Here is a 22,009-nt window from a genome sequence, read left to right as displayed (position 1 = left end):
TAGATAATATAACAAATTAAAAAAATAGACGTTTTGATATAGGTGCTTTATTTTTGAATTTTATAAACTAAACATCTATACCTTTTAGAGATTTGATTAAACTCTTCTTCTCATCATTTTGTTGCCACATATATTAGAATTAATCATTTTTTATACCAAAATTACATGACCTGCCACTACTCCATATTTCTTAATCTCATGCCAAAAAAGTGCACAGCATATTGAACCAAACTTCCTATAATCTAGCATTTTGATTACCTTCTCCCCCTTTGGAGATAATTGTAAACAAAAAAACCCTAGTTAAATACAATTTATTTTCACAATACTTCCTACAATTTAGCAATGATTATCTACGATTTAATATTTTATTCCCAAAAGGGTTGAAAATATTTTTAAATCTCACGAAATTAAATGTACCAATATAATTTTTTATATCAATACATTAAGAGAAAATAGGACTAACAACAATATAAACGTACCAATAAATAAAGTGTATGAAATCAAACGTACCAAAATCAAAAGTAATGTACCAATATCAACAATATGTACCAAATCAAACGTACCAAAACTGCAAATAAACGTACCAATCAATGTTTTTTACAAATTAAAACGTACCTAACGGCAGTATACACATAATATGTTGTACCTAATAATAGTTTGTCAACAACTATAAGTAAAAATAAAAAATAAAAAATAAAAAACAAAGAAAAATAGTTTGAAAAATTACACAGTGCTTTGTTGGATCGCCAACCATTTGGAAAAAAAAATCAATAAAACGAACCATTTGACAAAAATAGATAATATTAATGTTTGTAGAACAAAAAAAATTATTTTGATCAAAAAATTATAATTGGAAAAAGGGATAATAGAGTTAATAACTAATATTCCACTAAATAAGGGGAAAAACGCATAAAAAACATAAGAGGATAATTTAGAAATTAATAATTAACATTTTATTTTAAGAAAATACAATAATGATATGTAATTTAATTTAACAGAAAATTGTGAGGTGTCTATTAGTCAAAGCACTTTAATCAAATTTTAAAAAGGCACAAATGTTTAGTCAAAAAGATATAAAAAAGTTGTAGGGGTTCTAATTTTCCCTTAAAAAAAATTGCCAAGAAGATTTTCTGGATCATTATTGTGAATCCCAATTTTGGCATTAGAGAGGTCATCCGGATGATAAAATAATGTCCTGTATTTTAATTTTTTTTATTTGATATTACGTGATTATTTTAAAATATTGTTATTTGATGACATATAAACCATTATCATTCTATGACTCCAACTTCATTATGTATGAAAGTTAAACAAGTGTGTGACCGTAGGGCCTACCGCACCTGTAATTTGGTTATGATAGTGCATTAGAATATAATCATCTAATCTATGATCAAGTAACATTAAGTAGAATGATGTGGTAAGCTCTTACAGTAGACTTCCATCACTCAGTGATGAATATTAGTTTTATCAAAGATAAAAATTTATGCACTTCTCTTTTATCCGCTTGCCTTCTTTTTAGCCTTCTTTTTAGCTGTTGAATTGAAATAATGAAAATAAATCGAAAGAGAAAATCATAGTGTGAAAAGCGCTACCTTTAAACATATTCTCATGTAGATTTTGGAAGAAAAAGTGATAAGAAATCAACCTGCATCAGAATTCGATCGAGACTGACTAGTAAATAAAGATAAAATATGTGTGTGAACACAAATAGTAGAGGAATATTCCTCCGTATTTCAAATCAAAGAGTGAATCGACATGTGCTTGGAGCATTTGGACCATGTGCTATGACATCCATCATTTGCTTGGAATTTTTTCGAAAATGCTGTGTATATGATGTCTACCTTTGTTAATGATGTCGATATTTGTAGTGACATACATCTCCATTGTGAAATGTTGATACATTTTACTTTTAGCATGCTATCAGCATCATGTCAACCATCCGTTCTTGATAAAAATTTAATAATATATAATACTAGTCACTCGGTCAATAAAAATAAATAAATAAATAAAGAATTAACAAAAAGGAGCATAACACAAAACTTCAACTTCAAATACAAGTGTGAATGATGTTAATTACTTGAAAAACAAATCGCTTCAATCTATTAAAAATAAATAAAAAATAAATATAAAATAACCCTTTCATTTGAACAAAATTGACAATTTAAAGCCAAACTGAAAAGAACAAATTTACAGTGCATTGCCTGATGCTGTCATGCTAAAACCGCGCCATTCCATCAAGTAATTTAGTATCACGGTGAGGGCATTTTCGTAAACAAAAATTCAAAGCATAAGAAACCGAACTTCACCGCCAAGCTTTGAACTGTGAAGCACAAAACTCCATAGCTCAGCCTCCCACTGCGATAAGCTTCAAAATTCTCCAATTACCAAAAATGGTGAGTTTCTCTGTTACTAATTTGATATTACGTATAAAAATTATTTTGTTTTCCATAAATATTGAAACTTTTCGATGTACTTTGTTTGATGTTCCTCTGTTTTTCTGTGGAACAAAACAGAGCAAAGGCACGGCGAGCTTCGGGAAGAGGAGGAACAAGACCCACACGCTGTGCGTGCGGTGCGGGCGGCGGAGCTTTCACCTCCGGAAGAGCCGCTGCGCCTCCTGCGGCTTCCCTTCCAGCCGCATCCGAAAATGTCATCATCCTTCGGTGCCTCCACTAATCAGCTTAAAAAAGGGACATCCGGCGACGAGAATTTTTAATTTTATGTGATTGTGGTCGTGATTTTCCAGTTTAAGAATTTTTCTGTGGTGTTTGTGAATCGCAAGTACTGAGGCTGCTCCAAGAAAGAAGAGAGCCTCAGTGTCGTCTTCGTCGTTTTAAGTAGATCATGAGCTTCCATCAGAGTTTTGGGTATGAATGATAAGCTAGATCTTTGTGTTTACATTTCAGCAATGGTTCTGGTTTGTAAATTTTCGTAATCCATCAAGAACAATGGATATGGATGGTTAGAATGGTTTTTTGTGCGCTTGAAACTGTGAACCTGAAACCGCGACCGAAACCGAAAGAATTACAGCAAATGATGTATAACTGTTCTTAATTTCCGTTAAAATTTGTTGGAGTTGGCCAGTCTGAGGTTTGCTCTTTACATACAGTAATGGCCTGGCCAAACAGTACAGTATATCAATCAGAGATTTTTACTGTATTTACATATAAAGAATCAGGGCAATGGGATTCGGAGACTATTTCTACAAGTTCATCCCTGCACTGTCGATATATTCAGTAACTTGTGAAGCAAGTTGGTACGTCCAGTTCACAGCGGTGCCGAAAAAGAGCTCCCAAAACCATAGATCCAGTGCAAGTACCGTGGAAAATATGAGCAATGCCAAAGTCTGGTAGCGGTTCAAGGGCCAACCTGACACTTCCGCCATCTTCTTCAGAAATGGAAGGGAACTTCTCTCCAGATCCTGCTTCCTTATGGACCATGCGGAAACCCATTGTGCCTCAGTAGGGATGAGCTCCAACTCTTGCAATCGTCTCCCCAGGTCTGGCATGTGACCCCCTCCGTATAGTATTGCAATCTTGTTGCTCCCGCTGTCGATTGCTTTTCGGAGAGCATCTATGGCAGCTCTGTTTCTCTCACCAATAATCACAGAGCTCTCTTCTACATCGGCTGTAGCCTGCGTGAATCTTAACCAAGTAATACATGCGTGTTAGTTTTGAGTTTCCTGCACGCTAACAACTTTCCTACTCAAAATTTAGCACCAATTCACAGCACCCCTTGAGATTAAAAACCCAATTGACAATTGGTTTGATCAGTTATGAAAATCCGTACATACAGACCAAGTGACGGAAAGCGAAACTCATGGAAAATATTTACTCAGATGTTAGCCTCTTGGCCAAGAAGACCTTCATCGCAGCACCAAAATCAAGCCTAGACAAGGCTTCTAGTTCTGGAAATTCCGACTGCTGACTGCCCGCGTCTGCACAAACACCTCCGATAATGAGAAGGCCAACAAGTGGCATCGGAAGCACACGTGCGGCCCACAAAAGCTTGGATCTCCAGGGACCAAGGCCTTCTGGAATTGAAACAGTTTGAATCATGGCTTTCGTGGATCTAACAGTCATATCTCTCGCAAACGTGAAGAAGCTTTCACCCTTTTCTTCCTGAAAGAAATGACAATGGCATCAGATGCACCAATGATCCTCGAGCATTTTACGGCCTCCAAAAAGGAAAGAGAAGATACATACCTGAAGCAATTTGAAAGTCTCGAAGTCGAGATCTGCATGGTACCAATTCTCAGACTCGTAATCAAGACAGTCTAATTGGAAATCAAGCACCAGAACTCGAGCCATCTGTCGCTGAATGCATCCCAGGATGTTAAATCCTCTTGAGCGGGAGCCTTTGGCTTTTAGCCTTTTTGTGGCAGCAAGGAATCGTCTGTTCTCTAAACTCTCCCGGCTAGTCACCATCTCATACAGGACACAATCATAGGACTCAAGTTCCTTTTGGAGGGTCTCAAAGTACCTGGAAATTATAGAAAACCTTAATGTATATTTCATTGTATGAAAACAGTTACAAGATTAAGCATAAATAGAAGAATAATCGGGAAAGAGAGAGGAGAGTAGGGGACAATGGCAGCTAAGCAAGTCAGCTAAGCAAGCATGAGAGTATGATGACCTCCACACTCTCTAACACAAGCTTTACAGCTATTAACAAGCTTTACACCGAAGAGGGAATAACACAGCTCACTAAACCCTAGCTTAACACAGCTTTACAGCTATTAGGGTTTAAAGAATATTCAATAATATTCAATACTCCCCCTCAAGCTGGATCGAGAGATTTTCTGGATCCAAGCTTGAAGAGAATACGATCAAGTTGAGAAGAAGGAAGGGGCTTGGTGAACACATCGGCTAGTTGATCACTGGAGCGAACAAATACAGTTTGTAACAGCTTGGACTGGACTTGGTTGCGGACGAAATGACAGTCAACCTCGATATGCTTTGTTCGTTCATGAAAGACGGGGTTGGCAGCAATATGCATCGCTGCTTGATTGTCACAGTGGAGGAGAATTGGCTTGGAAGAGATGATGTCAAGATCATGTAGCAAACTCTTTAGCCAAATTAGTTCGCATGTAGTAGATGCCATTGCACGGTACTCAGCTTCTGCGCTGGACCGAGCTACAACGGATTGCTTTTTGCTCTTCCACGTGACGAGGTTACCACCTACAAGAGTGCAGTAACCAGTTGTGGACTTGCGATCGAGGACGTTGCCTGCCCAATCAGAGTCTGTGTATCCTTCAATGGTGAAGTGTCCGTTGTTTTGCATGAAAATCCCGGTAGACATTGAGCTTTTTAAGTATCGAAGGATCCTTTTAACTAGTTGCAGATGATGAGATGTGGGAGAATGCATGAACTGGCTGACAAAGCTAACAGCATAAGCAATGTCAGGTCGAGTTATAGTCAAATAGATAAGTTTTCCTACCAACCTTTGATACTCCGATACATTTTCAAGCTGGATGCCTGAGGTTTCATGCTTGAAATTTGTTGGTAGAGGTGTTTTAGCAGGTTTGCAATGCATCATATTGGCTTCTTCTAAAAGATCGAGAACGTACTTTTGTTGATTTAGAAACAACCCCGTTGGAGATTGATCCATTTCGATTCCGAGAAAGTATCTAAGTCTGCCGAGATCTTTGATTGAGAATGTTGAATGTAAGGTGGCTTTGAGAGCATTGATTTCTTTTGGATTATCTCCGGTGACAATGAGATCATCAACATAAACAAGTACCACCAATCTTCCATGTGTGCCAAGCCTAGTGAACATTGAAGAATCTGCATTGCTTCGTTTAAAACCGGATGACATAAGGACAGAGCTTAGTTTTGAGTACCAAGCCCTTGGAGATTGCTTGAGACCGTAGATGGCCTTGTGAAGCTTGCATACTACTCCTTGTTCCTTCTCTCGTTCATGACCAGGTGGTAGGCGCATGTACACTTCTTCTTCCAACTCTCCATGAAGAAAAGCGTTTTTTACATCCATTTGATGTAGAGACCATTGTGAATTGATAGCCACCGAAAGAAGAACTCTAACTGTGTTCATCTTTGCCACCGGGGCAAAGGTTTCTTTGTAATCTACCCCGTAGGTTTGTGTGAAGCCCCTTGCAACTAACCTTGCCTTGTGCCGCTGGATGGTTCCATCTGAGTTAAATTTTGTCTTGTAAATCCATCTTGCCCCAACCACACGTTGATCTTTTGGCAGAGAAACAATGCTCCAAGTTTTAGTTTCTTCGAGTGCCTTCAGTTCCTCAAGCATAGCACATCTCCATACAGGAGATTGGTTTGCCTCTTCGAATGATCGAGGCTCCGAGTGTTGAGATAACTTAGTGACAAATGCTGCATGAGATGGGGAGGTCTTGCTATGGTAAACCATTTGTCCAATAGGATATCTAGGCATGTAGATTTCAAAATCATCAAGCCTGGCTGGAGGTTGTCTGTTTCGAGAAGGATTCCTTCGTGGAGGAGTAGGTTGAGTAGGTTGAGTAGGTTGTTCAAGGGGGTCTCTCCTTTCGTGGAGGACTTCTTCATTATTTGCTTCCATATTTTCATGGGCTGGCTCTATCTCAATTGCTTCATTGTGCGGTGTTGACAGCCTTGGATCATCAAGGACGAGAGGAGTGGGAAACACTTCATATGAGAGCTCCCCCTGAGGTTCATCATCATGCTTCTGAAAGAAGAAGTGTGTCTCATCAAACCGTACATCCCTGGATACAAACACCTTTCTGGTCTTAGAATCATAGCATTTGTATCCCTTTTGGGAAGTTGAGTAGCCTACGAATGCACACTTGATAGCCCTTGGATCAAGTTTATCTCGGTGAATAGTTTGAATATGCACATAGCACACACATCCAAACACACGGAGATGACTTATGTCAATATCTCTCCCCTTGAGAATTTGACAAGGAGATTTAAACTTCAAGATTCTGCTAGGAAGTCGATTTATGATGTATGCAACGGTTTGTATAGCTTGAGACCAGAACTTCTTTGGAATTTTTGCTTGTAACATTAGTGATCGTGTTTTCTCAAGCAAATCACGGTTCTTCTTTTCTGAAATGCCATTTTGTTGTGGTGTTCCTACACAATTAGTTTGTTGCAAGATTCCATGCTCACTTAAGTAAGTTGTCATGATTTTGGAAGTATACTCAGAGCCATTATCAGACCTTAAGATGCCAATATTAGAGTTAAAATGATTTTGAACTAAGTTATGAAAATTTTTGAAACACTGGAAAGCTTCGTGCTTGAATTTAAGTAAATACACAAAGGTAGTTCTAGAGAAATCATCAATGAAAGATATAAAGAATCTGTAGCCATCAAAAGACTCTAAGGTTGCAGGTCCCCAAATGTCGGAATGGACAATTTCAAAAACTTTGGTAGCTCTAGAGAGAGAATGGGGAAAGGGTAACCTGGTGGACTTAGATTTTTGACAAACTTCACAATCTGAAATCTCTTTACAGAAACTAGGAAAAATAAAAGACATAACATGGGAAGATGGATGAGCTAATCTCATGTGCCACAGCTGCTCCTTGTTTACTGTGTTTGAGTTTACGTAGAAACCTTTTGGAAAACTTGAAGAGAAGTTGACATAGTACAGTCCATTGAGGAAGAAACCTTTACCAATCGTTTCCTTCGAAACTCGGTCCTGGAAAATCACACAGTGAGTGGAAAAAATTGCAAGACAATTTAGCAATTGTGTTATTCTTCCTACTGACAGCAACTTGAAAGGAAAGGAAGGGACATGCATGACAAGGGATTCCTTTTTACTTGAGAAGATTTTGAGTTTTCCTATGCCTACTATACGAACTTTGGTGCCATTAGCTACGGAGACAAAAGAAGGAGTGGAGAAGTTTTGAAAATTATTTAGTAAAGATGCATCGTTAGTCATGTGATCAGAAGCTCCTGAGTCGACTATCCAAAAACCACGGCTACTACTAAGATCCAATGCAGTGGAAATAGTTGCAACAATACCTGGCACATCATTTTGTGACACTGAGCTTGATTGTTCGAGGAAGCCAGCAAACTTGCCGAGCATGGCTGCAAGATTTTCATGATTTGTTGTTCCTTGTTTCTGTTGCAAGAAGTTAGCAAATTCATTTATGAGAGTAATGCGACTAGAAGAAGAGTTCATCACATTTTTGGAGATATTGTCGCAAACAAGGTTTCCTTGAGGAGTGTAGGCAGGCTTCATTTGGTTTCTTGGTGCTCTTCCATCATCATTGAACTTGAGTTTAAGTTCTGGATGAAGAATCCAGCACTTTTCTTTTATGTGTCCAATGCCTGGACGACCTATTTTCACACAGTGAGAACACTTTAAGTCTGGTCGTTTTCCCTTGTATGGTCTGGAAGAGGTGAAGGCTCTTGCTTCTGATGGCCTAAGATCTGATTCTCCAACGACAACGACTGCATTCATGACCTTCTTCCTTATTTCTTCGCGTTGAATAACGTTGCAGACCATCTGGAAGGTGGGAAGTTCAGGTGTCATCAAGAGATGACTTTTAAGGTCCTCATATTCTGGTCCGATGCTGGCAAGCAACTGGAACACTTTGTCTTCTTCAGCACGCTTTAAAAGAATGGTTGTGTCCGTGGTATGAGGTCTGTAGAGATCCAATTCATTCCATTTGGCCTTCAAGTTGCCAAGATGTTGAACAAAAGAGAGATTTCCCTGTTGTAATTCTGTAAGATCTTTCTTCAGCTGGAAGACTCGCGCAGCATTGTTTAGATCTCCATACATGTCTCGTACAGAAATCCAAAGGTGGTGAGATGATACTGAATAACTGAAAATCTCAGCCATCTTTGGTTCCATAGAATTCAACAGCCAAGACATGATAAGTTGATCTTGGGACACCCATGCTGCATAATCTTGTGAAGTTGTTTCGGGCATGATATCATCCTTTTGAATGAACTGGAGCTTTCCACGTCCTCCAAGAGCGAGAGAAATAGCTCGTGACCAAGGCAGATAGTTGAATTCGTTTAGGAGCACTGAGCTCAAACGTTGAATTGGGTTGGTATCCATAGTTTCGTTTTTTGAAACTTTCTCTGATGATGTTGCCATAATGGCTTTAACTGGTTTGAATTTGGTAGGATTTCGGAAGAACACAGATGCAGGTCCACGAGGGATCACTGCTCTGATACCATATAGAAAACCTTAATGTATATTTCATTGTATGAAAACAGTTACAAGATTAAGCATAAATAGAAGAATAATCGGGAAAGAGAGAGGAGAGTAGGGGACAATGGCAGCTAAGCAAGTCAGCTAAGCAAGCATGAGAGTATGATGACCTCCACACTCTCTAACACAAGCTTTACAGCTATTAACAAGCTTTACACCGAAGAGGGAATAACACAGCTCACTAAACCCTAGCTTAACACAGCTTTACAGCTATTAGGGTTTAAAGAATATTCAATAATATTCAATAGAAATTAAATAAAATTTGGTTGAGACAGTTTCCTAGCACCATTTCTGAAAGTCTCTTGCACTTTTGTGCTGCATTCATTAGCACTCTAATATCCAAAGTACAATACTTTTTCCTGAAAACGTTACGTATAAAACTTACACGAAAGCTACCCTTCCCAAATTCATCTCTCAAACAACTAGCATCGCATTTATTTAGTTCATATATTTCACTAACAATCAAACAATTCTGCTAACTGCAAAACTACTTAAAAACGAAGAAGCAATAAAAATCACAACGATTGTTCGAAGATACATACTCTTTATCCGCGATGTGAATTGTCGAAACCAAATCAACCTACAACACCAAACAAGAACAAACTCAAAAGTTACAAACCAAGCCCGCTTACAAAACAAAAGAACCCAACTCAAAGAATCCAACTTTACACACAATACCTGAAGAAACGGCCTCAAAAGCGACCAAGGGAACCGCTTTTTGTAGCTGACAACCGCCGTCTGCAGCTCCCCGGTGCCGCCATCGTCACCGCTTTTGAACCTCATGAAATCCGCAATCGAATTGGTCTGCAAAAACTGCTCGGCGGAGCCGTCCTCAATTGGGCTGACAGAGGAAGAGCCGAAGACCTTGAAAGGAAGGAGCCTTGAGGATTTGGGGAATCTGAGGGTCCGTTTGGAGGATTCGAAGGGCCTGGCTTTGAAGGTGGTGGAGGTGGAGGAAGCATCGGAGTGAGTGGCGGAGTTGGAGGGAAACGAGGAGGAGGAGGAGAGAATTGAGAGAGAAGCTGAGACCATGCTTTCTCTCTCTAGTCTCTACAGAGAGAGAGAGACTTGGGGGTGTTTGGATAAACAAAACACCGAGGAAATGGAGTTTGTCGATGGAGTGAAAGGGCGTTGGTTGAACCTCATGGGATTTTTTTTTGGAAAATATGAAGAAAAAACAAATAACTAAAATTTGGACCTATAAAAAATTCCAATCATCTAACGATGATAAATAAAATGATGAGCATTATCATCACTTAAAAAGTGGTGAGCAAAAATAAGGGGACGGGTAAGTGAAATATATATCTCTTTACTCATTAACTTTAAACAAGCAATTGAAATTTGAAAGCTTTTTAACAACGGTTTTTCTACTATCACAGAAAAAATGTCAATTACACCAATACCTGCCAACAAGTAATCAAATCATAATGAATCAAATCATTTCTGAATATCCTGAAAACCACTATATCTCCAGCAGTAAACCGCAGCCGAACATCGTGACCGCGCGTAGATATTGAACGAGAGCTGCAGAAACGAATATTTCAAATCAATCTGAGGTACACCTGCAAAGCTTTCTCTGCATGCTTATGATTTCATGATCGTTTTCTTTTGTTTTATTTCAAAATTTACGCCACATCTGCCTCACTGTGACAAAATCCGAAGGCCTGCTTGTAAATCCTCTAGGGTGATCGTTCTAAGTTCGTCTGTATCTATACAATCAAAATCGAGCCTAAGATCCAAACTCTCTCTAGCATTCACTAACATCGTATCCACTAAACCTCCATTCATCTCCTTGCACTGCTTTTCTGTTGTCTCTCTTCGAATCAGATCTGCAACAGCTTCTATACTGCACGAAGAGTGTAACTGAAATCCATACAACAAGCTCTCCTCTGTCTGATTATGCATCTTGATATGGAGGATCTTTGCTAGGTCTTCCGAAGTGAAGTCACTAAAATTGAAAAACTTGGTCACACGTCGACAGAAACCTTCATTTGAAGCAATTACACGTTTCATTGGTTCACTATATCCTGCAAATATGACCACGATTTTTCCACTATCCATGACAGACATGATCTCTTCCAATGCTTCCAAGCCATAGTCTTTATCGTCTGCCTTCTGCATGGGTATTAGTCGATAAGCTTCATCAACAAAAAGGATTCCTCCCTCTGCGTCTTTAATCTGTGCAGAATATTACAATTAGGGTGTCACAGAAGAGCACTCACGTCCTAGAGGTGTGAAATTAGAACATAAATAGTTCCAAAAAGATCATTGTCTTACCTTCCTCCTAGTTTTGGGTCCAGTGTGACCAACGAATTCCCCAACCAAATCGGTCCTCTGTACTTCTGTTACTTTATCAGTAGGTAGAATTCCTACCATATGGAGTAATCTTCCAAGAATTCGAGCTACCATGGTCTTACCTGTTGAAAGCAATAACCATATCTATCATAATGATACTACAAAGATGTAACCGAACAAAGCATATTCCTCTTTTTTTTCTTTTTACGCTTATGAAAACGCTAGTGTTATATTACAATTTGTCTTTAAAGAAATAGGTTTCATGATCCAATCATCACTTACCAGTTCCAGGATTTCCAAGAAAAGCCATATGAGGCGGTCTCCTCACACCAACTTTCAGCCCAAGGGCCTTACGCCTCTCATCCAAAAGCATCCCCTTTGCCCATTTCCGTAGTTGTACCTTGAGCTCATGCAAACCAACAATATTTGATAACTCATTTTCAAGTTCATCCATCTTAGCTTTAGTTTCACTGCATGCTTCAATTGCTTTTTTTCTCCTCTGCTCTTCATAGTGCCACTGTAATAGTTCCCGCAACTTTCCATTTGCACGGCCCTTAGATATGTGATGTATAGGAGTCATGCCCTCCTACAATTCAAAGGCGACAGCATTAGCATATACTTAGATGTTATCCTTGAGTAAATTGAATGTTGCAAGCAAATGAAATGAGCAATACATCGTCCTTAGCACTGCAATCAGCATTGTACTCTAGTAATGTTTTGACAGTCGAGAACTCTTCAGCTGTAAGTGAGTACCACACAGCAAGGTGTAGTGGTGTCATTCCATTCTGCATGGACAGAGGAAGAGACTTTTTAAACATGAGTAGCACATTGACACGATGGTTAGAAATCCAAAACTCAACAGAAACTGACTTGGGTGAAACAAAACTTACATTTGCCTTGGCTTCTATAAAAGCACCATGGACAAGAAGCAACCGTGCAGCATCATTGCATCCATTCTTTGCTGCCATGTGCAATGGTGTTTCTCCGTACTGCAAAGCTCAACATGTTATTAACACCCAAAATCAAATAAGAAATCTATTAATACACAACAAATTCAGTTTCAAAATTGAGTTTCAAAACAATTGAGGTAATACAAAATTCAGACATGAGAATAAACATTTTACCTACCATGTTCTTGGCTTCCAACTCAACTTCACTCGGCCCTTGCCAATCAAGAAGGAATTTAACCATGTCACCCCTGTTGTAACCAGCAGAAACATGAAGTGGAGTTTGTTGCATCTGCATTCAGGGAAACAAATGATTCATTAGAGGATAAGATAACCTTACTTGATATTCACATCCAATGGTAGTGATACTATCCTACATAATTATCACCAAATTATAATAGAAATGCCCTGCCGTTTTACTAACCAGAACTTCAAAGAAAACCTCCTAATCTCACATTTCTTTATTCCTTTCTTGAACTACCCTTTCTGTAGTTATAAAAATTAAGGTTTATGAACTGGCCAAAGAAAAGTATTTGCCTACAAAAAACTAAATACGGTATGGGATCGGATCTTCAATTTAGCAACACAGACCATTTAGCAATGAAAGTCAATTAACTTAACCAAGTAGGGAAAATGCTCATCTACCAGTAATGACAACCCTGAAAAGAAACTGTCTTATCCGTCATCGAACAGTTTAACACACTTAGATCCAGCCCAATTGCCTCTCTTCAATCCACCCAAAACATCAAACGGTACATAATCCACAACTACATTCCATTTTACAGACTCTACCACAATATATTTACCAAGAAAAAGATCGATACTTCCCTTCCTTTATGCACCGACATCCGCATACAATTATAAATACAAGAAAATCTAGTACATTAACCATCAAAGAAGCCAAATGCTACATTAAAGTGGTAAAGAAACATGATCAAACGGGTTGAATTTTCACAACCCAATTGGCAAGCATTCCAGAATTCCAAAACCCATCAAACAAAATGCACCCAGAATTTCAAAGACGTCAGCTTTCGACACGAAATCGAATTAATGAAAAACCCCATTTCGTGAATTCAAATTTACAAGAGAAGGATATCTTACAACGGCATTTTTTTCGTTGAGAAGAGATGGGGTTTCCCGAAGCAGCTTCTGGAAGCCAAGAAGGTCGCCGGACTGAGCGAAGCCGTGGATGGTGGTGGGCCTGGCGGATCTCGACCGTTGATCTGGGTGCCTCTGCATCCTTCCTTCCCCCCTGTATACTTGTGGGTTCTTGCTAACTCTCTCTCTCTCTCTCTCCCCTTCTCAGACAACAGACAAAAGAAAGATGGTCGAAAATGAATTGAGAAAAAACCGGGGAGAGAGGTTTTAGAGAGTGATAGATTTTGGAGGCGTCAAACAAGGCATGCGCGTTTATATTATATGTTTTTGGACAAAAGAAGTATGCGCGTTTATTTTTTTGGCTTTTTACACTTTTAGCACTTTTTCTTAAATCCTCAAAGGTAATCCCTAGAGCTCCATTTTTCATCTAGGTTTCTATAGGTTTTCCTAAAAGGAATCATTTTTATTGGCTAAACCTTTTGCAGTTTGAACGAAGTTTCACTTTAAGTCAAATATTTTACGGAAAGAAAATGATAGTTTTTATCAGCTGAATTAAGGTCTTTTTAGTTTTTGTGATTATGTTTGAACAATCGTTTTTGAAAATTTTATCTTCACGATTTAACTTTTATTGTTCACTAATAACTCCAATCAAAAGACAAAAAGCTATTTCTTAAATTTTTTAAAACAAAGATCATAGATCTAGAACAGGAATTTGAAAATATTCATTAATATTTGCGGGTTTAGGCATCGTTAGAGAAGGTAGGAATTTTATCAAATATTTCTAGTGTATCAATTTAGCCTTGTGTAATTCATGTCGAAGCATACACTCGAGAGGTGGGTGCATGGCGAACTTACATTAGCACAGTGGCGAAGCCAGGAATTGTCGGGGGGAGGGGCGAATTATTTTTTTTTTTTCCGAACAAACGATATTATCTACACTAAGGGGGTAGGGGAATGAGCTAAGCCTGACAATGAACTAGCAATAATGTGGTTCAAATTTGACTTTGGCGAGAATCGAACCTAAGTCCTCTCACTTACAAGTGAAGAGAAATACCACTAGACCATAGCACTAGTGGCGGGTTGGGGCGAACTTAAAAGAGTGCAATGTTAAAAAATATTAGCTAATATTTCATCCAACTCAGTGTCCTCACTTTGTTGGGAACCACCCGGAATAGTCGAAGAGGACTACCTGAAATATTTAAAGGATGACCACTTGGAATATTTGGAGGAGGGTTTAAGCATTGTTTCTTATAGTATCATTTCATTATGTAATTGTATACTATGGAAAAAAAGTCTTAGATTCTTAATCAATACCAATATCATATAAATTATTCATTAAACAAAATTCAATTCAATTAATCAATATCAATGAGAATAATCAAGAATTCAATTTTTACTTTAAATAACAAGTTTATTCATCAATAATTATAAGATTTCATATTCATATTCAATAATTAATAACCATATTGATTAATTACTCTATGATTCTACGTCAAATAAACAAAATTTCAAATTAAATAAGCAATTAGGGTTAAGGCTAACATAAATTTGGAAATTAAAAACTTCATCTAAGAGAAAGGGGGCCAAGAATGGCGGCTGGAGGCTAGCTGCTTACGGCTTGGATGGCTTAAAAGCTTGAAGTTGAAGCCTTAATGTCTGGTAGCAAGGGAATAAGGCTGCTTGCTGGGATCTATTCTGCTGCCATCTGATTAATTTTATTTTTCAATTCTATAACTAAACGATGTCGTTGCATTAAAGGAATTTTTTTTAACTAGGACTAAACGGTGTCGTTTGGTCTGGCTTTTGAGAAAAATATAAAACCAAACGCAGCAGAGCTGCGTACCAGCAACAAACCCAGATCCAGATGAACATAGATGGAACCACCGCACCAACAAGCATTTTCGACGGGACCAGAGGGGCGAAACCACCGCTCCTGGACTTGTTTTCCGGCGAGGGGAGTGGCGGCCGCCACTCCTTGCCCTCACGTGGCTTCGCCACTGCATTAGCATGTGGCTCATCCGTATTACTGCACTTAAATTTTTAGCAATATACAATATAAACACAAGAAAAATCCTCATTTCTTAAATTATTCTAATAGTTTTGAATTCTCTACTTTCCGTTAATAACAACAAATTTTTTTTAAAGGCAAGAAATTGACAAACCCAATTCCAACAATGGCTTTTCATGGACATGGATGGTGACAGCAAATAAAATGGGTGAAGGTGATTTATTTGCTTAACTGGTTAATCAGAATAATGAATCTATGATTCTTCATTCCATTATCATAATCACCGAACATTAAAATAAGACATATAATGTTTTACCAAGAAACTAAAAAACACACAATAATGGTAATATTATTCTTGAGAACACGTGAGCCTTGTGAGCCCAGCACAAACTGTCGTTCCCTTCTTTTACTCTTGTGAAAAATCCACGGCTCCTTCCGATAGGTATTTATACATCTGTTTTTACCTTTTGTATTGTTTTCGTCATTTGATTTGATTCTTTTTCAATTCTCGTACTCTTTTGATTTATTTAATTTAAAGGATAGAAAGAAAAAATAAATGTACAAACTAATGACATCTCTTAAATTTATTATTGATCACATTTTGATACGTTTTTGTGCATTTTGGATGAGTTCTACGTATGTATTGAAGTAGGGAGAAGGAAGAAGGAAGAGATGAGCAATATTACTTGGGATGTGATATCTACACGCTTCTTTTTACTTTTCACAGACCCTTCTAATTTTCGGCCGTCAGATCAGATGAATTCAAAAAGACCAAGGGGCAGAAATTAACTTTTTAAGGACATGGATCGGGCTCGGAAAAGTTAGGGCTGGATCGAAAGAAGAAAGTTTAAATAAGACCAATTCATGGTTTGGCCCAATCCAACATAACTGCAAATGGTTGGGCCTAATCTGTCTTAAATATACAACTTGGGCCCGAGTCGATGATGTGTTAAACTTCCCTTGCTAATCCAACGGTCAGCAGTTGCCATTACACCACTCAATCAGAGCCGTGTTTCACAAGACTCGTCTTTGATCTTCCCATCTAGCCAACGCAAAAGCGACACGATGACACAGACATACAGCGACACGTGTCACCCAATAACTGGGCAGATGAGGTTCCCCTAACTTGTGGTCATCACGCACCTCCTTGCGCGCACGCTGCCACTCTCCTCCCCAAATCTCCCGCGAATAATATCTTCCGCCGCAACAAGACAATTTCCGTCACCCAACAGCCCAAATTTTAAATTTAAATTTTATTATTTAACGTAAGTTTTCCATCAGTCTTTTAAACAAATTAGATTAAATTAAATTAGATGATTTTTCGACCGAAAATTCGGTAGAAAGCTCAAGATATTGGAGCCACATTTTGAGGCACTTTCAGCCACTGTGTTGTTATCTGCAATGGCCATGGTTGCGAGGCTCCACGTATGCCCACAGAGCCTGGAACACTTCAACTTCAAGATCCACCGCGGAACCGGCCCGGAGTTGATAATGGGGTCGGGTTTTCGGCGGTCCGGGGGGCTGCTGCCCGCGGGGCGAAATGGGTTTTCCTTGAAACCGTGCAGGTCGTTCAGGGGGGAGGATAACGGAGGGGGTGCGGAGGAGGGAGAGGAGGAAAGTGCGAGAAAGCGCGGGAATTTGAAGAAGGGAGGTGGGACTGGGATTTTGAAATCTTTGAAATCTAGTGTTTTGGGGGGTTTTGGTGTGGGGTTTAGAGATGGGGAGGAGTACAGGAACGCGGTAGCCAAGTTGGAGGAGGTCTGTCAATCTGTAAGTAATGTTTTTGCTGGTTTTTGTTTTCGTTTAATTAGCAGTTTTATGAGTTAATTAATTATGATTTGTTTAGTTGGAGCATGTATTTGTTTATTTTTTGTTTGGTTTCTGAGAAAATCCAAGCAAAGAAAAGTTTGTTTGGGATTTTAAACCTTGAAGTTTGAAACATTTTTTGGGTGGGAAAATCCAAGGAGGAAAATGATTCAGATTTTAAATTTTGAAGCTTTCATAAACTTGTTTTTTTTTTTGGTGTTTGGTTGCTGAGAAAATCCAAGGAGGAAACTGAACTTTTCGAAATGATTGTTCTGTTAGGGTTGTTATTCAAATTCTTATCAACAAATGAAAAGAGAAATGAAGTTAACCCCTCAAGATTTATCTTTCATCACTGAACTTTAGGGAAGCAAGACTGTACTACGAAGTTTAAGCCTCAAGATTTTGTCAATTTTTTTTTTCAGTGAGATTTATGAAAGACATCTTTCAAGTAATGATAGATCGTTTCAAGGTTGTCTTGTTCATCAGGATTCTGACATGCTTCTAAGTGTCTTTAAAAATAGGCTGCCGTTCAAATCGGAAGATATATTGTGACCATGATGAGCACAGGAGTTATACTAGCAATTGGGTTTCAGTTGTCAGGTTAGAAGCATGTTACTATTTGGTTTCATATTATCTGTCCGAAATGTAATGTTCCATATGTAGACCTCTAATTTATTGGATGTTTTTTTGAAGGTGGAGACAGTGATTTGAATGAGCTAGTTTGGTATAGCTGGCTTGGTGGAATTATTATCGGAACTATGGTTGGATCTAACATGGTTTTAGAGGATCACTGTCGAGCTGGTCCACGAAATGTTGTCATCAGTGGAAGGTAGATACTCTCTCTCGCTTGCTCTTCTTCTTAATAAATTGTGTAAGGAGTTGTGGGACTGGTGGAAGAGGCTTTTTAATTCCGTAGTATCACGAAGATTGATCTAGTATAATATTTTCATATACAATGCATAAATGTATGATTTACATGTTTTTTGTGTCTTTTGATTGGCTGGTACAGCACAAGGGGACTTGGAAAAGCACTTGCTCGTGAATTTCTTCTTTCTGGAGATCGTGTGGTTGTCGCTTCTCGAAGGTGATACTTAGATTTATGATATGTGTTTTTGTATAAACTTGTGTACAGGTTTATGCCATGGTTATGGTGTTATAAATAGTACTACTGCCACCTCAACTGACTACTGAATCATGTCAAGGCAGCCCCGAGTCTGTACAAGCAACTGTCAGAGAGCTTGAGGAAAACCTAAAGGAAGGTATAAACAGTGCAGGCGGCTTATCCAAGAACCTGAAACATGCAAATGTAGTTGGCATAGCATGTGATGTTTGTGAAGCTGGCGATGTGCAGAAACTGGCAAATTTTGCTGTTAGTGAACTCGGTCATATTGACATTTGGGTAAGCTTTTGAAACCATCGAGTCGATGCTTATCACTTCGAAACTATCTGATTGGTAACCTCTTTCACAGATAAACAATGCTGGGGCTAATAAAGGATTTAGACCCTTGCTTCAGTTTACAGACGAAGACATTAAGCAGGTATTTGCAAAAACAATGGCTCTCTGTTGTGGTTGTTATGTGAAGAGAGGGCAATAGACCACACACACACGCTCTCTCTCTCTCTCTCTCTCTCTCTCTCTCTCTCTCTCTCTCTTCCTAACTCCAGGCACACCCTAGCACCCATGTGCACGAGTCTGGAATAAAAACATGATCACATTCATGTGACTAGAAATTTGTTCTTCTGAATATTGACAATGCATAATCATTTCAAAATGTTTCACTGATTTAGTTTAAACCTTCTAATTTTATGTCAGATTGTCTCAACAAACCTGGTTGGGTCTATACTTTGCACTCAAGAAGCGATGCGTATAATGATGAATCAGGCCAAAGGTGGGCATATATTTAATATGGATGGAGCAGGCTCTGGGGGATCAAGTACCCCTTTGACAGCTGTGTGAGTGCCTTGACTTGTTGATGGATAATAGCCTTTTCTTTTGTGGGAGGAGGCTGAACTGTCACCTATTTTTCGCAATTGTGGTGACAATTATACGTTGATACTTATGCTATTTTATCTCCTCAAACTTTAGCTATGGATCTACGAAGTGTGGTCTTAGACAGCTTCAATCATCACTTTTAAAGGAGTGCAAGGGGTCCAAAGTAGGAGTGCACACAGCATCTCCAGGCATGGTTCTTACAGATCTGCTTCTGAGGTACACTTGATGAATTTTTATTTTCAGGATGTAAACTTGTTAAAAGAGATTGTTCACCTCATGAGCTGAATATTAAAGTTTTTAATCTTCTTTGAAAAAGGTTTTGTTCGTGCTAGGATCTGATGAATTGTCTATTGCTTGTTTTCAGTGGCTCTTCTTTGAAGAATAAACAAATGTTTAACTTCATATGCGAGCTTCCTGAAACAGTAGCTAGAACTTTAGTTCCACGGATGCGAGTTGTGAAGGGAACAGGAAAGGCCATCAATTACTTGACACCTCCTAGGATCTTACTTGCTTTAGTAACCGCATGGCTGCGACGTGGTCGCTGGTTTGATGAACAGGTAACTATTTGACTTTTGTTGCGAAGTGTAAGATATGCGATGTTACTGCACTTGTATGCATTGTGACAAATCGAGTTCTTCAGATACTTAAATAGTTAAATTAGTGATGCTTTAGGTATACAATCTGGGACTTATGGTCATTCCAACAGTGCAGTGCCATGATTGATAGATATCCGTAGTTGCAAACAATCGAAAACTGATTCTGGTATAACTTGCAGGGCAAGGCACTGTACGCAGCAGAAGCAGACCGGCTTCGGAACTGGGCAGAAAACCGCACCCGTTTTTACTTCACTGATGCAATGGATATGTACACAGAGAACACTTGGGTGTCTGTCTTCTCACTCTCTGTTGTCTGTGCCTTCATCATCCTCTCTAGCACCAGCAGCAACTTGCCTGGTACTTGAGTTTTCCGCAACTCAAAACCGAAACCACTAGGAATTACCTCAGGCAGATACTAGTTATGAAGGACCGGACCAGACCAGACATTGCTCAGAACAACGTATGCGACCGAAGATGCAGGGTACCATTTTTCTACCCTGCATCGATCGGACACTAATCATTTTAAAGCATTCATTGTAGATCATCGTAAATCGATTTGACTGCTACGCATCGTTTACAAATCCGAGCTTTGTGGGGGGTTCTATATGCAAAATCATGTAAAAACTTGAGTAGTTCATAGTAATATTTGATTCCAATTTGTACATGCTAAGATTAGTAATGCTTCCAAGGCGTAAATCGAAAAGATGCACCGTGAAATCAGCTCTGCCATTGTCTCTCTTTCCTTCTTTTTGTACGGTGTTCATGTTTTCGATGAACATCTACTCACCTTCTCCGCTTAGGCTAAATCTCAAACACTTACGAAAATGTTTTTTTCGCTTTTGCAAATCTGAACTTAACCAAGTTGGCCAAATACATAAATTATTTTATTAGTGATGTTAAATAAGCAAGGAAGACTTTAAAGCATATTTAAAAGCCTGTTGGTTAAGGAGGACGGCTTTGGTTATGGTTTTTAATTGCCATAAAAAGAAACGTAACAATACTTATTGGAAATAAATAAAATAAAGTATATAGCTGGATTGAGCTAAGAGCATCGTTAGAGAAATGTCAAAAATATTACGTGAACTGTTTAATAAAAAGGTGATTTTATAGTTTTAAAAATAATGTTAAAAGTTCTACATGAAATGATATTTTCCGTTTCACGACTAAAATATGAAGGTAACGTCAATTTTGTTTTTGTTTATTTTAATATCAGGCCTACATGTTTCTTTTATTTATTTTTTCACTTAATTCATTATTTTACTACTAAATTATGGACGCACTTAATTTTCTTAAATAACTAAAAAATATTTTAATTTGACATATATCTTTATATTTCTTCCACTTTAGTCAAAATAAAATAAAAGTCAATGTCATGGCACTAATTATGAGAAGTTGATTAGAACGAAGGGATGTAATATCCACACACTCTATTTTACTTCTCACATACTCTTTTTAATTTTTGGTCGTCGGATTAAATGAATTGAAGAAGATCAACATACAGAAATTAATAAACGATGTGTGAGAAGTAAAAAGAGGTGTGTGGATAGTACATCCCTATAATGAACCATCCCATGCGAGGCCAGGGCAAATTCAACCTCTCTCTCATTCAAATTTCAACCCCGCATTATGTGAGAAAGTCGGACACAATACGCCATGACTAACTCCACAATACTCGCCATGACTAACTACACCATAGTCCTCGCGATGGATCCAACCATGTGAGAATGACATTTTCTAACACAACTTGTAAGGCATCATTTGGATTAGGGTACAATTTTGACCTTGGCTTTGAACTGAAAGCTTAAAACAAAGATCGGTTTATGATTGTATGTTTGGTGTAACAGAAAAATACATACTGAGAGACTTAGGAAGCTTCCTGAAGTAGAGTTTAGACAAACAATGGTATATTAATCTAACTAATTAAAATTAATTAAACATGAAATAATCGACGCAAATCCACTAATTGCGGACGTAAAGGATGTGACATTTGATTTGACCAAGTGTTGCTGCTCATTTTTTCGGAATTGACTTGCCGCCTGCAATTTGTGCTACCTGCCGTTGCCGCCATACGAATATAGGACCAGTTCTCCCT

The 22,009-nt window shown here is 38.4% G+C and overlaps 3 protein-coding genes and 1 long non-coding RNA gene across 5 annotated transcripts; 2 read left to right on the top strand and 2 right to left on the bottom strand.

Annotated features, from left to right (window-relative positions):
• The first annotated feature begins 2,211 nt into the window (after positions 1-2,211).
• On the top strand, positions 2,212-2,973 carry LOC139192509 (uncharacterized). Its single transcript, XR_011576710.1, has 2 exons — positions 2,212-2,393; positions 2,514-2,973. It is a non-coding gene; the product is annotated as an uncharacterized lncRNA (long non-coding RNA).
• A 61-nt stretch (positions 2,974-3,034) lies between these two features.
• On the bottom strand, positions 3,035-10,430 carry LOC103452488 (uncharacterized). Its single transcript, XM_070814701.1, has 5 exons — positions 9,853-10,430; positions 9,717-9,754; positions 4,206-4,482; positions 3,835-4,121; positions 3,035-3,644 (listed from the first exon to the last, which is right to left on the bottom strand). Exons 1-5 carry the CDS (start codon positions 10,204-10,206, stop codon positions 3,203-3,205), a joined length of 1,398 nt encoding a protein of 465 aa, XP_070670802.1. The 5' UTR covers positions 10,207-10,430; the 3' UTR covers positions 3,035-3,202.
• A 33-nt stretch (positions 10,431-10,463) lies between these two features.
• Positions 10,464-13,854, bottom strand: LOC103400503 (protein CfxQ homolog). Of its 2 annotated transcripts, none has more exons than XM_008339162.4 (7): positions 13,518-13,854; positions 12,598-12,708; positions 12,360-12,458; positions 12,144-12,254; positions 11,752-12,055; positions 11,452-11,591; positions 10,464-11,352 (listed from the first exon to the last, which is right to left on the bottom strand). In XM_008339162.4, exons 1-7 carry the CDS (start codon positions 13,653-13,655, stop codon positions 10,816-10,818), a joined length of 1,440 nt encoding a protein of 479 aa, XP_008337384.3. In that variant the 5' UTR covers positions 13,656-13,854; the 3' UTR covers positions 10,464-10,815. The 2 variants fall into 2 exon arrangements, with proteins under 2 accessions (XP_008337384.3, XP_070670801.1); XM_070814700.1 differs by having other exon boundaries at positions 12,594-12,708; positions 13,518-13,804.
• Positions 13,855-16,673: 2,819 nt separating this feature from the next.
• On the top strand, positions 16,674-20,581 carry LOC103400502 (probable chlorophyll(ide) b reductase NYC1, chloroplastic). The gene is made up of 10 exons (XM_008339161.4): positions 16,674-17,292; positions 17,850-17,928; positions 18,022-18,157; positions 18,338-18,412; positions 18,535-18,727; positions 18,798-18,866; positions 19,142-19,281; positions 19,415-19,537; positions 19,686-19,878; positions 20,097-20,581. The coding sequence occupies exons 1-10, from the start codon at positions 16,924-16,926 to the stop codon at positions 20,280-20,282; spliced, it is 1,563 nt and encodes a 520-aa protein (XP_008337383.3). The 5' UTR covers positions 16,674-16,923; the 3' UTR covers positions 20,283-20,581.
• The last annotated feature ends 1,428 nt before the right edge of the window (positions 20,582-22,009 follow it).

The sequence above is a fragment of the Malus domestica genome, chromosome 15 (assembly GCF_042453785.1).
Source record: "Malus domestica chromosome 15, GDT2T_hap1".
Classification (NCBI taxonomy): Eukaryota; Viridiplantae; Streptophyta; class Magnoliopsida; order Rosales; family Rosaceae; genus Malus; species Malus domestica.
This window is presented reverse-complemented; position numbering and strand designations above follow the sequence as displayed.

Coding starts and splice junctions, on each gene's coding strand:
- LOC103452488 (XM_070814701.1), bottom strand. CDS start 10,206: ATGGTCTCAGCTTCTCTCTCAATTCTCTCCTCCTCCTCCTCGTTTCCC. Junction 4,122..4,205: donor AGACTTTCAAATTGCTTCAG/GTATGTATCTTC, acceptor CATTTCTTTCAG/GAAGAAAAGGGTGAAAGCTT. Junction 3,645..3,834: donor GCCAAGAGGCTAACATCTGA/GTAAATATTTTC, acceptor TACTTGGTTAAG/ATTCACGCAGGCTACAGCCG.
- LOC103400503 (XM_008339162.4), bottom strand. CDS start 13,655: ATGCAGAGGCACCCAGATCAACGGTCGAGATCCGCCAGGCCCACCACC. Junction 11,592..11,751: donor TCTTGGAAATCCTGGAACTG/GTAAGTGATGAT, acceptor TGCTTTCAACAG/GTAAGACCATGGTAGCTCGA. Junction 11,353..11,451: donor GACCCAAAACTAGGAGGAAG/GTAAGACAATGA, acceptor TATTCTGCACAG/ATTAAAGACGCAGAGGGAGG.
- LOC103400502 (XM_008339161.4), top strand. CDS start 16,924: ATGGCCATGGTTGCGAGGCTCCACGTATGCCCACAGAGCCTGGAACAC. Junction 18,413..18,534: donor GTGGTTGTCGCTTCTCGAAG/GTGATACTTAGA, acceptor ATGTCAAGGCAG/CCCCGAGTCTGTACAAGCAA. Junction 19,282..19,414: donor AGTACCCCTTTGACAGCTGT/GTGAGTGCCTTG, acceptor CTCAAACTTTAG/CTATGGATCTACGAAGTGTG.